Below are 17,742 nucleotides of genomic sequence, written 5' to 3' on the forward strand. Positions count from 1 at the left end.
AAGAATCCAAAGTTGTGGCATTGACATCAGCCACGGAGCCATGCATTTATGGACTGTGTCTGCCTGTTCCACCCACCATTGCTGCCCTCAAATGGAAGGAGGGAGGAGAATATCACCTGTGCTCCCGAATCCTTCAGTGACTGTCCCAAGAGCCTGAAGTCCCTTTTGATCGCTTTTGTGGTACGTGTCTCTGCTTCATCCCCACCTACATGGAGGAGCAGCAGTGGGTAATAGTCAGAGGGGTGTACCAGGCTGGGGAGTTTCCTAGTGATGTCCTTGACACGGGCCCCAGGGAGGCAGCAGACTTCTCTGAGAGGAGGGTCTGCCCTGCATATCGGGCCCTCATCTGTAGTTCCTTCCAAAAATGTTCCTTTTCTTGCTTGAATGCAAATTTTCTGTATTCTTTTTCACTTTATCTAGAAATCAGTTTATATGCCCTGTTCTTCCTATTACCTTTTGTTTTTCCAGCATTTGGAAAACACATCCTATAATTTGCCCAGGGGAACCCACAGGAGTGTCAGTGTAGACAGGTATTCCTGCTGGAGTGTAAGTCTAGTTTTGCCTCCATCACTGCAATTACTGTTGGCAGTTGTCCTGGTTTTGCCAGTAGAAGTGGGCCAAATTATTTCACCTAAGTTCCTGCGCACAGTATTTTCTTGTTGGCTAGGTGTCTTTGAAACCCTATTTGAAAACATTAAGCTCAAAGACTTTGGTAAAGTTTAGTCTGCATTTGAGCTGGAGCCTGTAATCTTTCAGTGCTTTACACAGTCTCTTTTCTTGAAATACTTTGTTTTCTGTTCATTCCCTAGTATTAGTTTAGTCTTTGCCTAACTGCGTTACGTCTATGTTTTCCATATTTTTCAGAACTTAATCTTCTTACAGTAAAATTTTGTTTCCTTTTGTCATGGAGCAGCTGCCTTTATCTTCAGTCAGATACATTAATGAATAAACTGGAAATTAGACATTTTTCTGCCTGCCCAATCATTTTTATTTGAATTATTCTCTTTTAACTGTGCTTTTAGGTTTTCTTTCTTGTAATCTTGAGAAGTCAAACTCTGCTCCAATGCTTGTTTTTAATACCTCCGACTTAAGTAAAGAGGTTTTCTTCCTACCAAAACAAAGCTTATCTTTACAAAATTGAGGAAACAGTATAGTGATATAGCCAGGAAACTAAGAATGAACATGTCTCTTGATACCTTAATTTAAGAAGTGGCTCAGTCTGCACTGCTTGTAAAGCACAATATTATCTTCCATTTTGGGTTCATAATCTTTCTGCTCCCTTCCATAACTAATGCAAGCGGAATATTCAGAAATAAGTGAACAACACTAATTATGAAATATTTTAAGTTCAGCTCTTTTTCCATTACTCTGTGTGTGTAATAATGTAAATTTTATTAATATTTGTTGTGTTTTGTTATTTATAACTAAATTTGCAAACTGGTGTTATTGAAAATGAAATCTCGGTGCTAGGTCTGTACACAAGTAAAAGGATGTAACTTCAATATGTTTTTTCTGTAAATAATTTTCCTAGCTTTTCTAATACAAATAATTATTTTATTGATGGCAGGGCCGTAAGATTGAAATGGCAACATTTCATGAGCGCTAACTGTGGGGAGGGGGGGGGATCCAAGACACTTAAACATGCAAGTGTGACATTTGGGTGATACCTACTTGAAATAAAGCTGCAAGTATTGGCTCTTTTTTATGGAGGGGGTTTTTTGTAATATAGGTTTTCTAATTACTTGAAGTTTGGAGGTTTGCATCTGGTGTCTTCTGTTGCTTTGCATGTGTACTTTACCTATTCAAAATGTTTTCATGTAGAGTGCCTTGAGCCTGCAGGATCCCTTACCGTTTCAATGGGTATTGACTTCTGTGATTCTACTCAGACGGCCAGTTTCCAGTTGTGGTGAGTTCTTGGGGACGGAGGGTAATTTTTTGCTCTGGGATGGCAAAAGAAGCGTATATTGGAAGTTTACTTGGCAGTAGCAGACTTGCTGTTTATTAAATATTTAAAAATTGAACAGTTCACAACATGATACATACCCAAGATGTTTTTAGAGAAATAAAACATAATTAGTGATTGGTTTTGCTGTTACATGGATTATCAGTTTTCTTCAGTCTTCCAAATTTTTTTAGCGCTTTCTTCTGAAAACACAGATCTGATGGTAAGCTCAAATCTAGGTTTGAAATCACATGTATAAGTTCAAAAACTCTTTGACAGGTTGTGTGTGGGAGGTCCTGTTTTTCCCAGGGTGTAAATGATACCAAGTAGAAGCATGAACTCCTCTTCCAATTTAGAATTACTGCTCTGTTCCTGAGCTTTATTTTTACTTTTTCCCCCTCTTCTTGGGATTCTTCTTAATAACACCACCTTGAAGGGAGCAATCAAGTCTGACTAGTCTGCTGAAGTGTTTTGTGTGTGTTCTTTCTTGTAAGAAATCACAAATCAAAGAAGCACATAGTGTGAGCAATTTTACTACCTTGAGTGCTTATTATGGCTGTTTGTGATCTATGTAATATGACTGCGTGAAACCAAGCCCAAAATTTGCTGGCCAAAGAAGCTTATTCCTTATGCTGTAGATTCTTTTAAGCTATTAGACAGAGAATGAAAACAAGTAACTGGCTGGCCAACTAGATTTTGTCTTATATACTTGATTTATGCTTTTTATGCTCATTATTGGCACTTTCAAGATCTTCCTTTGTATGAGTTCCTGTTGCATTCTAAGCTAGCAGGGAACCTGTTCACCCAGTGGGAACTCTGTTATTAACTAACTAGCATTTGAAACCAGGGAAAATTTATAATAGCAGTGTCCAAACATCAGTAATGAACTGATAGGGGAAAGCCTGAATAGGCTTTGAAACTATGCAAAGGCACTAAATAGATCTGTGTGATTCTTTTTTTCTTTTTTTACATATTTTGAAATAATGTCTTTTCACGTATTTTGTTGCAAGAAGCACTACTTTCTATATTCTGCACAAAAAAGGATATTGAATAGGCATTCACATTGTTGCATTCCAGTTTAGGGGAAGCCCTTTGAGAAAGTTCTGTACTATAGAAATTTTAGTGTACTGCTACTAAGCACAGCTTGTACAACTTACAGGTTATTAAAGATAGTGGGAAAATCTTAATAACAGATACATATCCAAGTGACTCTAAAAGAACCACTGCTAAAATAAAATTTCTTGTTCTAGGGTGAAGGAGGTTTTACTACTGATTCCCTCCCCATCCCCCCAACTCCTCAAACCTTTTCCTGTACAATGGACGCTCATGCTTAGTCATTTTAAAGATATTAGTACCCCCAGCAAGATGTCTGCAGCATGTAGTTTATGCGCATCACGTTGTTGTAGCTGGTCTGTATGCTGTTTGCTGGAATTTGAAAACAGCTTTGGACTGTTGCCTGATGCTAGGTTTGTTTGGGAAGGGAAGTTCCCTTCTAGGCAATGCAATTTCATAATTGCTTCAAAATGGTAGGCCGTCTTTCCCAAAATATATTTTGGGGTTTTTTTTTTTTTTTTATAAAATATTCTGACTTTATCAAGCAGGAACATTCTTTTTTAAATAGAGCAGATATTTTTGTTTCACATACATATTTTCAGTGTACTAATGATTTGATTCCAAACTTATACCATTTATTGCTAAGAATCTTAGTAATGATGAGGATAAGCAATGTAGCATAACACATTGATTTTATGCAGATCATCACCTTTATGTTTTGGGAGGTCTGCTGTATTAGTGATATATAAAAACTGATTACTTTCTCCAACATTGCCTAATAATTGTTTATTATTTTCCTATTAGACAAACAAGACAGATCAATATTCCTGAACACCGACCAGACTATGAGTAACATCACTGTATATAGATTTGCCTCAGACCTCAGCGGTGTATTCATTTTAATGATTTGGACAATGTGAGTCCAATGACAAAGCTCAAGCTAAGTTTAAAATTAAATTAAGTATAGGAATTGCTTACTTTGTTCCTTTGCTAATTGATAAGGCCTTGTGTCTTTGACACTAGTTCTTAGAAAATAGTATAAAAATAGGTAAAATGTACTTTGCATTAAATTTGCTATTTTACTGTTAGAACACGTATTGTTCAAAATCCTGCTGATGCTCAGTATCATTGAAGAAATTGTGCACTGTGATGTTTTGGGGGCGATGTCTCAGAAAACTCAGCTGCAGCCTTTTTAACTTGTCATACTTCTTTAAAAGCTTTTATCCAAAGGGAAGAATGACTTATAGAAGTTTGTGAAAATGTAGTTGAAACACTGTGCACACAAAGGTGTCGATATTCTTCTATTTTCTGATAACATATCTTTATGAAAGACATTGTCAGTTATTTTGCATTTTTGTTAGAAGCATGTTCAGCAGTAAAGTGTTCCCGATCATAATCATTTTACGTTGTTCTAAGAGGAGCACTTTGTCTTGCATCAAATGTAATTGATCCTGAAGCAGTGTAATCACAATTACTCACTTTCTTAATTGGCCTGCCCAAAATCAGAAAATGGAAACCGATCGGCAGTGTTTAAATCAATAACTTTGTAGTAAAGCTTGTGGGGGTAGGGAGATAGTGGTAATGGGTAGATCAATTGGTCTTAGATGCCAATCATGGACTGTGTGTTTTGCATAGCAAACACTACCTTTCTGCTTGGGGATGTGCTGTTGTACTAGTGGGTCAATAAATGCAAACTGTATAAAGAAAAAACCTAATGTGAGTAATAAAATATTTAGATCTTTCTCTGAATTTGATATAAATCAAGGACAGTGAAGGAGAAACTGCATTACGCAGAGAGGTTTGAAGGGCTGAGCTTTGAAAGATCTTCATCATAAATGCTATTTTTATTAAGCAAAGCTTACCAAGATCTCACATCTAATTAAAAAGAGGTGAAATGCCTTAGCTTGAAAACTGTGCCTGATGCGTTTGTTTAGTATGTGTATTAGGATGCTCACACTACGTACTCATAAGGAGAACATCTCTTCATTGCTATTTTTCTTGTGCCATCTCCTTGCAGAGGCACACTACTTCAGCCACACTGCTGTTCTGTACAATAATGCCTCTCAAGCAGAAAGTTAAAGAGGAATAAATGGCGGAACTTAGCCTTTAAAAGATTTTTGTGAGTGTTACTGTTTCTTTTTGTGTTACTTTGTTCAGATTCTGGATATATACAGCTTAGAAGTACAGAGCAATTTGTTATTGGCTAGCTCACATGCAAGGTAGTCTGGTAGCTTGTTGAATCCTGCTTAAGCATTAGTATATTCACCATCCCAGTAAGAGACCTCAGTCTTTGCTAGGCAAGTAGGTATCAGTGAGTAAATGAAAGGTCGGAATGGATCCTTGATGTTACATACTGACTGCAGTACTTTACTGACTGTGGAATTTTACTTTTTTTGTCAGATTTTATGTATTTCCACACAGGTATGTTTGCTTTTGAATACTTGAGCTCCTAGTGATCACCATCTTAACAATCCTACCTCTATCTCTTATTTTATTTTTATAATCTTGCTTATTTCTACTTTGCAGATCTTCTCAGGTCTTTCTCACAGCTTACCAGTCTCCTTAGATGCCTGAACAAAGATTTGGGAGCTTTGCCATGTCAGAATTAGGCCTTGGATCCTTGGAATGAAGACATTTGAATCACTAGAGAAGAAAGGCAAGGAAGGTTATGGAGACAGAGGGTTACAGCATATACATGCCCTTATCCTATTTTGTGTATATGTATTTAGCGTTTTGGATTCCTGTCTGCATTTATAAAACCCAGTAGGCAAATCTCCAGCTTCTTGTAGGTGTCTGGCAAGTGACTAAAGGTGAAGGGGAGATGTTCTCTTTGCAACATTGAGAGCTGGAGAAGGAAGCTTGTCCTTACCTCTTCTTCCCTATTTTCATCCCTTCTTTCCAAATTCCCTTAGCTCTTTCCAAAGCCAGGAAAGAACCACTGTTTTGAAGATAAAATTAATTTACGGATAACCTGTTTTCTTCTCCCATTCTTTTAAAAAGTATGCAGGATGTTGTTTAGCTCTCTTTGAAACAACTTGTCATAGGGAATATGTGCATGCCATGCATCTCTTCCACTAATTTTCTTGAGGTTTAAGTGCAAAGAGTACAATCAGAGCTCCTACGAAGAAAGAGAAATGGAATGAAAGCAACAATTTCTATGCCTTCCATTCTTGTTCAGAATAATGAGCTCATGGGAAAATAGTATGACATGTGACAGAGGTTTTTACAAGCATGGACTGGTTACCTTACATGAGCATTTCCTGAGTTCCAGTGTTATTAGAAGAGCTGGGAGCCTGTATATAGAATCATAGAATCATTTAGGTTTGAAAAGATCATCAAGTCCAACCGTTAACCTAGCTCTGCCAAGTGCACTACTAAACCATGTCCCTAAGTGCCACATCTACACATCTTTTAAATACCTCCAGGGATGGTGAGTCAACCACTTCCCTGGGCAGCCTGTTCCAGTGCTTGAGATACATATTCTTCTACTGTTGTTATACAGATAGAAAAGAAAGCTGTCTGTTCACCTCATCTGCCCTAGACTGCATAAAGAGAGCAATTTGCTGATTACTCCAGAACAGGTTGGTGTAGCAGGAAGAATATAGCATTTTCTTAAATGAAGTAAATTCCATGAATGAGATTTGAAAACATTGTTCAGCCTGCTGTCTGCAGGTTCTACCTTACTGTAAAACCTTTTGATCAAAGTTTTGTTTTCCAAGAAAGATTTTTTTGCAGCATGAAATTCTCTTACCTCACTCTCTACATTGATGTAGGCATTTGTCCTGGTTTCAGCAGGGACAGAGTTTGTTTTCTTCCTGGTAGCTGGTATAGTGCTGTGTTTTGGATTTAGGATGAGAACAATGTTGATAACACACTGATGTTTTAGTTGTTGCCAAGCAGTCAATGACTTTTCAGCTTCTCATACTGCCCCACCAATGAGAAGGTGGGGGGCACACAAGAAGCTTGGAGGGGACATGGTCAGGACACCTGACCCCAACTGACCAAAGGGATATTCCATACCATATGACATCAAATCCCATTTATAACTGGGTGGTGGGGTGAGAGGCCTGTCATCTGGGCGTCTTGTGCAGCAGCTGGGAGTCTTGTGCAATGGCATTTGGAGTGATGGCGCTTGTCTTCCCAAGTCACTTTTACACGTGATGGAGCCCTGCTTTCCTGGAGATGGCTGAACCCCTGCCCACCGGTGGGAAGTGGGGAATGAATTCCTTGCTTTGCTTTGCTTGTGCGTGTGAGCTGAGAGGCTGGGCAGCTGGGGCTCTTGTGCAGCAGCTGGGACTCTTGCCTAGCATTGACCGGGTGAGAAATTGTGCTGTTCATCACTTGGTTTGTATATATTATTATTATTTTCCTTTTTGTGTTTGTCCTATGAAACTGTTTTTATCTCAACCCACGCGTTCTCTCACTTTCACTCTTCCGATTCTCTCACCCGTCCTGCTGGGAGAGAAGTGAGTGAGCAGCTGCATGGGGCTCAGCTGACAGCTTGGGTAAAACCACAACAGAATCTTTCCAAGCAGAACTTCTACCTGCAAAGAGGAATAAATGAAGAGGATCAGTTGGGTAGCAGTCAGTATTTGTACTGAGTGCAAGCATGCATTCAGGTGTACATGCTTGCACAAAAGCATCTCATTAAAATTATGTAGTAGAATATGTTATGGAATATATTGAAAGCTAATGTTAGAGATGCAGGATTGTCTTCACATCACTGTCACTCGCTTTTTCACTTGTTTCTTGCTGTTTCCTTCCCTAGTGCTTTGTCAGCAGATCACTAAGTTGTTTACAGATGTAGGATATTAAGACAAGCAATCTGGTACTCTTTACTTCATTACTCTAAAGTAGCTGGTTGGCCCACTTCCAGAAAGCAAATATATCGAGATAGATAACTGACCTGGAGAAAGCAAGTCTGGGCATGAACAACTACTACAACAACTACTAGCCTGTTTTCTTGTAAAAGCAGAATGCTGTCTTTTACTTTCTTCAGCAAGACTATGAGCAAAGTCTCCTGTACTTCTCCATTCCATGTTTTGGAGGAACTTAGAGTGTTGCTCTTTTTCTTCCGTTCTTTTTTTTTATCAGCTGTGGAGATTTTTTGAATACAAGACAAAATTAGTGAGCTGGTTTTGGATAGATGTATTCTGGGTCAAGCAGCTACTAGAAGTGAAACAAAAGAAGGATAATATAAATAGCAAGAAGAACATTCCTCAGACTCTTATTAGAATCATATTTTTTAAAAAGCTTTGAAAATTAAGACCTTAAAGACTGCCATTGTGTAATCTTACAATAAAGCATTTACAAGTGATAATATTATTATTACTTTTAAAGAAGGTGTTGCCATCACTGTCCTCAAGTCTTTTGCTATGGCAGAGAACTTCTTTCCCAGGAACGCTTTGGAGCCAATCCTTTTAAAGAAATTGAGGGAAGAGAGGGGGAATAAGAAAAATGGACAATGGTTTCAAATGGCAGGTGCTGGCTGCTCCCACTGCAGCCATCTGAAGAAGAGTTAAAACTGTGCATCTTCTAAAGGATTGAATGTTAGTCTTGCAGTGTCATTTATTGCAGAGATGGTAAGTCTCCCTCTGTTCCTGTGGGAGCGTTATCATCTCTTATTTGTTAATCTTAATTGAGTACATCAGAAGATAAACTCATATGATCTTTGGAATTGTATCATGAAAGTGGTGTCATTCTTTTAAAAATACAATACGTACAGTTTAGCAGTTATTAAGGCAACAGTAAGAGTAATGATATCCAACATTTACCCCTACGTTCGAAATTAAATACAAAACAGATTTTGTGAACTAGTGGCGAGGTACTGTTCTCAGACATCCCTGTTTGTATGATTCTTTTAGAACTTCCTCCTGCAGACTTTTCATTAAGCGCTTGTGTTCCACTAAGGATGTAACTTTTCTGTTCGCTAATACTAGAAAATGCAATCTTTAATTTTTGAAATCTAAAACCAGTTATGTTTTGTTGGCTTGAGAAACTTTGCATTTTTTCTGATAAGCTTCTTCAGCTTGATCTTCCAGGAAAGTTAGAGCAGCACCACCTGAGACATGTTTCAGTGCAGCTAGAACCAATTGTCTGCCAGATTCTTAAATGTTAATGTTCAAGCTTCAAATCACTTCTGCAGTTTTTAACGTCATTTATACTACTTATAGTATTCAAAGTTTAAATAAATAAGTTAAATACATTGGAATTTAGTTTACTAGGTATTGGGGGAAATTATGTAGTTGTACTGCAAGACTCAGTTTTATTATTAAACTTATCCATCAGATGACTGATGAAATCTCCAGAGCTTGGAGATAGTTGGAGCTCAAATGGACAAGGCCCTGAGCAATGTGAGCTAAGGTGGCCCTGGGTTGCGCAGGGAGTAGAACCAGATGCCCCTTCTGACTTGAGTTGCTCTCTGGTTCTATGGAACTGTGAAATTACTTTTGTTAAATTAGATATTACCAGATCTCTAATATAAAGATGTAATAAAAGATATGCAGATCAATAAATAAAAGCTGTATATTTAGCCTGTAAAGTGTGTGATAAAGAGAATGATAAAAGGGAGGATGATTTTCTCTGCCTGAAAAATAAATTTACTGAAGTACACTGAAATTAAAAGTAATGCAAAGTAAACCAGATGCTGGCTAAAGTGAAATTAAGAACAAAGTGGTTTTGAAGAACAACTAGCAATCAGAATTTCTGCTTGCAGACTATGAAGAGTTCATGGTTTATCAAAGAATATCTATTAGCTTTTTAATCACTAGGGGAAAGGGAAGTGGAATGTTTGTTAACAGCAGAGGTGTCAAGTGGTCCTCTCAAGCAGTTACAGCCATACAAAATCCAAGCTATGCTCACACTTTTATTCCTTCTTATTGTGAAAAGATTATTATAAGTATTTCAAAGCAATCTAATCATTGATGTTACAAGTTGAGTTTATGTACAAATGGCATGTCCGGTCGATGTAGGGCATGAGTCATTGTACACAAAATTGTTTATCTATTTTATGCACATTTTGCTTAAATATGAAAGATAACATTGGTTGAACGATCACTTGAACAATACCAATGAAGGTATTGTTAAAAGTTTTAGTCATATAGTCCAAGTAGTACATATAAACAGCAAAGAGTTATGAGGTAGTTGATTAAAGACCCTTCCTTCAGTTCTTAAGCTGATGGAGTTCTTGATCAGTTTTCAAAGGAAAAATTAAAGAAAAAATATTACTTTCTTATTTTACAGTGCACTTGATCAGGCCAGCCAGTCAAACAATCCCTGTTCTTTTAGTATCCTAATTGCTTTAGAGATGAATGGTATTTAAAGTAGTATAGGAAAAGTGAGAATTTGTTAGCTAAGCAAATTTTTAAAAGCAGCACTTCATAAATGATTTTTTGTAAAGGAAATACTAGCCAGGTTTGAAGGGATTGTTTTACTGTATGTTGACTAAATAATAATTTTCAACAAAGTCAGCATTAATGCTGTATTTTATTTGAAAAACCCATACTTGAGATTGCATCCATAAGCATAATTATAACACATCAGAAGTCAGAAAATACGAATGTACTAGTTCCTAAGCATTTGCTTGTGAAATTGGGTAATTATGGTAAGTATTAAAAATTTAAGTAATAGGACCATAAAATAATGTCCTGTTTTCAGGTGGCTTATCTTGCATCTTTAGGAGGGAGACACATATGTTTTCTATATTATTGATCTAGTGCTGTTTTTTCCATCAGTCTGTCTTATTTCAGAATTTTGAAGTTGCAGAGTTATAAAAAATCAGTAACAAATGTTTGAGGTTGATTTAAATACCATGGATATGAAATATATTTTCCATTCGAATGGTTGTATCATTATACTTAAGTAGGGTATCTGAGGCATATCAGCAATCAATATGTATTGACTATTTGGTACATCAGCAAAAAAAAAAAAAAAGTGTTCTTTTCTAAAACTTTCTCATGCCTCGAAGCATTAACAAAGATTCTAACTGATCCTGAAATACTAGCCAAATCCCTTACAGTCTGGTTAGTCAATCAAGTGGAGAGGAGTGAATGTATCGTGAGTTTCTGTAGACTTGGAGAACTCCAAGACGAGATAGTTGGAAACTCAGAGAATTGAATAGTTAGGGAGAGTAAGTTCACTGTATGGTATTTATTTCTTAGGGAGGAATCTATAGCATTTGATACTAGTATGCTACTACTGAGAGCAATTTCTTTAATTCTGCCATTTCAAAAACTGCCTCAAATTCTGCAATTTTCCAGTGTCCTTTTATGTCAACCAGTATGCTGTGTGGTTTTGTTTAAATATACAAAATGTTGCAAAATTGAAGTGATGAAAGATATTTCTTTTTTACTCCCAAACTTTTTGTTTGGTTTGTTTAGGGGTTTTTTAGACAATAATAATCCTTTCTGTCTGAAATTATACCTTTCCTAGGCGTAGCCCTGTCTCTGGGAGAGGTGTTGCTGATGACAGAATTTGTGAATAACAGTCCTTTTAAAGAAATTGTGAAATGCATAATAATTTGTCTTTTGCAAGCATTTAGTTTGAGTGTCATGATTTATAGATTACAAATAAACATTAATATCAGTAAAAGTTTCATTTTCAGAAATACAAGAGCATGCATACTGTATTAATAATTACATTTCTACTGGAGAAAATGGATCAGCTTTACTGATGTAAGAAATTAGCAGGCTTTTGGATTAACAAGGTAGAAATCATGCAGGTTATTCTTACTCTGTTAATAGATTCCATAGTAAATTTGGAGCTGATACGTACATATTAATCTGTCTTGAAGCACTTGGTTGATTCGCTGTAATTTTTCTTTTCCCAGCACAAAGGATGATCATTTCAATGTTAACATTCAACCCCCTGTTGGAGAACTGCTTTTGCCTGTCACTATGTCAGAAAAAGACTTTAAGAAGGAGCAAGGTGAGAAATATTTAAGCAGCTTCAATAAATGTATTTGGATGAGAAGATGACTGTGTGCCTTTCAATTTCTAAGCATACAGCAAGTGCTTCCAGTGTAGCCGTTTGTGTTAGTCTGTTAATATTCAATCTGATACTAATGATTTAATTTAAAAATACCTTTAAAAGGATGTGCAGTGGTATTGGACAGCTTTTCAGTGTACCTTAAAATGCACAAAGCCCGCCCTTTACCCTGAAACAGTCTTTTGGCTCAGAGAGTTTTGGCTGCCTATCATGAAGTGTGAATGTCTTTCCTACTAGCAGTAAAGCAGAAAGTTGGAACCCCAGCTCAAGGAAATAAATCAAATGTACATTGATATGTGTCTGTCTTTCCTAGTCTTTATTCCAAGGCTGCTTTTAAATACTATTAGTGTACATGTTCCTCAGCTACTTTGAAGATGATTTTAATCTTTTTCCTTTCAAACACTTAATATTAAAAAAAAAAAAATCTTGTTGGAATACTGTTTTAGAAAGGTGACATCTTTTATATACTTTTGCATTCTTTTAATCTTGCATCTTTAAAGAATATAAGTTTCTGATGCTGGTCCAAACATAAACCTCTATAAGAGCTTTTAGTGACTTGAATATTTTATACAAAATAATTAGAGAAAATTGTACTTAACTTTGACCCCATGTTAAATTGGACAGTCCATACTGCTACCCTTAATTTGGATATGATTCTTGGATATTTTAAAATATAAACGATTGCATTTTGGATGCATTCAAATATAGTAGTGTTTACTCATCTATCTCAATGTATGGGGATTTACATGTGTAAATCTTTTCACATCGAGATGAGAATATACCCATGGGATCCTGTCTCATTGCTGTGTAAGGCTCAGAAACTCAGTATATCCATCAAGCAGTCAAGAAGACCAATGAGTAATGCTATGTATTATTAATTATTGCTTTCAAGCATTTCTTGCTTTTGTATTTTTGAATAATTAAGAAAGTAGTTTAAATATTGCTTAGATCACTTTCAGTTAAGCTTATGGCTGCAGTGAAAAGTTAGGATTGTGCTTTGTTTTCTTAACCAATTGACACTTATTTGCTGTTCTTACCCTTTGCTGGCTAAAGCCTGCCTCTCTGCTTTATACCTGCTCAGCAAACCAAGGTGAGTGATTGAATGAGGCTGTGGCACATTTATTTTAAACTGTTCCCTTCTAAAAATTGTAGCTGAGGTTGTAGTGAAAGGAAGGCGGGTTACTGTGCTTCTTTCCCCCACCCTGGTTTTTTATATTTGCTTGCTTTGTGGTATTTTGATAGAGTTTTTATATGTTTTACTGTGTCTGAGGGCTTTTTTTCCTCCTGACTGGCCATACAGAACCACGAGCACATAGAAGTGTACTTGGAGAATAGCTGTGGTCCTCTGTGGAGTTGTTGCCAAAATTCCTTTTTCTTCTGCCATTTTACTTCTATGGTTGTTGATTATTTGTCTGAATAAATCTGGCAGCTGTTTGCTATGTTTAATAGAGCAGAAAGGCTACTCTGAATAAAGCTATTTGAAAATTTGTTTATATGAAGTATTTGTAAATCCATGAAGGTCTCTTGGCATTTCTGTATCGCTCTCTCTGTCTTCCTGTATTCATTCTTTGATGCAAGACTTGATGCTGGCAAATTTACCACAGGTTTAAAAACCTTTTCTGTTGCATCTTTTTTCTTATAGATATCAGCTGTTTCAGAATATTTGTGGTAATAGAGGTCTGAGTTCTAAATTTTACATAAGTATTTATTACAAAGATCTCAGAGCAGCTAGCATTTGCAGAGAATTACTATTTGATCTTGCTAAATGAAAAACCTAAATTACAATAATAAATGCAGGGCAATTTAGAAGTTGGTATATATTATTCTATTTTGTGTATAACTTCGATTTGTCTGTATTCTCCAAATGAATCCGATTTATATAACTTGTTTTTCACTTGTCATGCTTTTTCTTTTTCCTTTTTTTTTGTTTTTGGACATAAGATGTTTCAAGTCTTGTACATGGAGATGCCTTATTTTATTTGCAACCAAAACAGATAGGTAAAAAATAGTGAAGGACTGAGGAGAATATTAGGAATGCAAGATTATATTGGGGGAGAATGAGAATATGTATGGGTTTTAAGGATTTTTACATCTAAATTGCATGTGTAACCTAATAAGAATGCTAAAGAGGAAATAGCCGGTATTATACTGCTATGTAGAAGACAATTCATTGCTACACATCTTTACTCAATTACACTCTGCTGTTTTGCATTGTCTGTTACATTAGTATATGTCCATTTTCTTCCTGACGACATAAGGAGAGGGAAATAGACAGGTTATTGAATATTCATGTCTGTGAAGGTTATCTAGTGGTAGCGGCAGAACCTCGAAGGCTGGATTTATCCACATGCTGTGCATGATACGCTTAGCCTTGCTACGCCGTCTTCCCTTCCCTTCCCTTCCCTCCTGATCTGGGGAATCCTCCGGTGAGGGAATTCCCCAGGGCAGCAGCTGAGCTAGCCGTTGATGTTGTGATTGACAATTTGGAAGCAGTGGATAAAAAAATTTGATATTGCCAAACTACTCTTTATCTTTCTAGTTAAATATTTTTACTGAAAATATTTTTTAATATTTTCAGGCCTCAGGATTTTATACCCTGTTTTACATCACATCCCTATAAAAAGTCCAGTTTCTGCAACAGGAATTCTGCATGAGTGAGACATGTACTGTTGGGATCTCTGTATCCAAATTTTTACTTGTCTGCTGCTTCTAAAAATCAGTAGCAAAACTCCCCTTGCCTTACTTCAGAATAGGCTAGTCTGGTAGCTAACATACCTTGTTACCTACCAGCGTAATTTCTCCAATTTAATTTCCTTTTATTATTAAAAATGTGTACAGTTATTTCATTGTATCAGTTAGTTAACCCAGATTAATTGCTGCTCTGTGCTCTGACTAGAGTTTTCTTAGATTCTCATCAAGCAATATTAAAGGTGGCATGCAATTGTTATAGCTGGATATTAATCAGAATTTTTATGAAGGTGTTTTTAAAATAGCCAGTTAAAACTACTTTAATTATAAACACTTCTTTTTTTCTTCCCCTACAGACATGTTTTTAAATAATTTTTTCACATTTTTTAAAAAGTGTATACCTGATTCCCATTAAAAAAAAAAATCCAAACAAAAACCAAACACCTTAGTTAAGTAAACAAATTGTTTACCTAATCTTATTAAGATTTATATATCCAAATTGTCTTCCTAACAAGCAAGATGCTAATTCTTTAAATGGTTGGACATTTACTATTTTCTGGCCCTTGACTACCACGAGCAATCATATTTGATGCCCCTTAATTAGAGCACCCTTTTTTCTTTCCAGGTTCTTTTCCACCTCAGCAATCGAGACAATACATTTGCTTACCATGCTGCTCTCCTAAGTGTTCTTTTGCATGTAAATTAATCTTGATTCAGTTTACACTGTCATGCTGAGTGGTACAAATTGCCTATAACAATAAAACAGCATGAGTTAAAAATAAAGGGGGGTGAAAAGGCAGATTGAATGTGTGCCTTACTTGATAGGATGTTACTTTGCTTTATGCCAATACATTAGTCGACGATAATGAATCTTCTGTTCTGAAAAGCATGGTTTAGTTGATTTTTTTAATTTTACTTCAATGGAGCAGTACCTTGTCTTTTATAGAACAAGTTAGACAAACCATTAATGACAAGAGTGTTAAGGTTAAATATGAAGCAATGCATTCCCTTCTCTGAGTGCTATCCATCTTTCCATTTACAGGAGCTTGACAAAAGTACTGGCTTTGTACAACATTTCCTTTAATTACATGCTGCGGAAAACAGGCTTTTAACATAAACATAGTTGCATTCATTTATTCAGCATTTGCTCTTCAATAGAGCTTAATGGAGAAGGTTTAAATCCTAAATGAGTACACACATCTCTCAGCAGTGTTATGTCAGTCCCCGTGCTCTGCTTAAAAGCAGTTTTAGTCTGCATATGTAGTTTTTAAAGCTTTTGCCTAATAGTGAAGTTAAACAATTTGAAACAGAATGTTCTATTCCCAAGATAAGGCTGATCTTTATAGAAGTTGTATGCTTATTTTTGTTCTCTTCGAGAGCAGATCATGTTCAAAAATATTATATTATTTACTTATGAGCTGTTCCATTTTTACTTTGATATTTTTTATTTTGTGACAGCAGCTAATGCACATTCTAGTGCATTAAAATGTTGGATTTATTTTTTTAATTGCTCTATTAAGCATCTTAATGCCATTTGCTGTGGGGTAGAACTGTATGTGCAGCCCTAAAATATTAGCCTTTTGAGACTTTTGCATTGTTTTCATTGTTAATGTTATCGTGGATTTCAGATGCTTCATATTTCTGCCTAAAGTACTGTGCTCCATTGTTTGTCTGCATTTTCAGCTTCTGAACATAGTGTAAAAATACACACAAAATGTTAAGTTGTATTTACTGTTGGGTTTTAATCAACACGAGTGTCCGGCAAATCATTCTTCTAACAATGGTAGTTGATAGAAGAGAAAAGTGGGGTTTTTTGTTAAAATGACCTTGAACAACATTTCCTTCTTTACTTTTTTTTGTCATGTGTTTGGATATAATCTTGACATTTCTGTTCCATTTTGTAGTGATACTCAAATTACTTTAATCAAATAGTTTATCATGACATTTTAGAGAGGTGGATACTAACTGAATTTCCCTGTTTCTAATGTGATGACTTTATCTTCATGAACTAAATTGAACCAGTGACTATTATCTGAATTTCAAGATTATTTTTAGCAATTGGATATGAAATTTTAATTAAATGCAGTGGATTTATGATTGAAAGATTAAATGACACCTTTTATATGGTCTTACTTAAGCTGGACTTTTCCAGATCAGTCTTACTTAATATTTCATTTCTGTGTTTACATTCTTCTTTTAAGTTATGCTTTGTGTGTAAAAGAACCATCTTGGTTTCACAGTTGCATTAGTATCACACATATCATTGTGCAGTTATTAGTAATTTGTTTCTAATAACAAGGCATTGCAAGTAATCCATTAAACGAATGTAATTTTGTAATTTCTTATAAATTTTTTCTTGACGAATGATTTAACTTTTAATGCAAATGTGGTTTTTTGTTTAGAAGTCTTATATTTTGGGTTTATGCTTAATAAGTAAGCAACTCTTAAAGTATTCATAATATTTCAGGGATGCTGACAGGAATGAATGAGACATCTGCTACAATAGCTGTTGCTCCACAGAACTCTACTAGACTTGTAATAATTGAGAGAGTAGTGAAGGCAGCAAACCTGGGTGTAGTCCCTTCTGGTCAAGATAACATACACAGGTAAGATTACATGTCATTCATAGTGGAACCGTCTTCTAATATGAATTTGTTGGTTCAAAATTCATCAACATTTGATAATATTAGGGAAAATTTTATTGTCCACACCTTTAACAGATAAGGTACCCAATTATACTGTAACATGGAATACTAAGCGTATAGTAACTTGAGCCTAAGTACTCCTCAGCTCTTTAATGTATATAGAACAATGAAATATCTAGGCTTTACTGCACATAGTTAGGAGGAGTTGTCCTTTCCTAGTTTTGCTTCAAAGGGAAAAGGTAGCCTTTTAAAGCACAATACTTTCAAGAGCATCTATATGCTTTTTGACTTTTTCTGTTTCCAAAAGTAAGTGGGCTTATTCAGGTTTATCGTCTGTGAGAAGCAGCTTGTTTTTTCCACATTCATTTTTGACCTATGATATCCAGCTAGTTAAAACTCGAACCCGATTATTTTTCACTTGGATGAAGA

The 17,742-nt window shown here is 35.9% G+C and overlaps 1 protein-coding gene across 3 annotated transcripts in view; it reads left to right on the top strand.

The window, feature by feature from the left end:
* AP3B1 (adaptor related protein complex 3 subunit beta 1) overlaps positions 1–17,742 on the top strand; it is a 173,287-nt gene that overhangs the window by 142,670 nt on the left and 12,875 nt on the right. For 2 of the 3 annotated variants that reach the window (XM_054811067.1, XM_054811066.1), the window contains exons 24-26: positions 1,822–1,906; positions 11,823–11,920; positions 17,136–17,274. In XM_054811067.1, coding sequence (XP_054667042.1) covers positions 1,822–1,906; positions 11,823–11,920; positions 17,136–17,274 — 322 coding nt within the window. Of the gene's footprint in view, positions 1–1,821; positions 1,907–3,799; positions 3,912–11,822; positions 11,921–17,135; positions 17,275–17,742 lie in introns of those variants that run through there. The other variant, XM_054811068.1, reaches the window with a different exon arrangement.

This window comes from Grus americana, chromosome Z (genome assembly GCF_028858705.1).
Source record: "Grus americana isolate bGruAme1 chromosome Z, bGruAme1.mat, whole genome shotgun sequence".
Classification (NCBI taxonomy): domain Eukaryota; kingdom Metazoa; phylum Chordata; class Aves; order Gruiformes; family Gruidae; genus Grus; species Grus americana.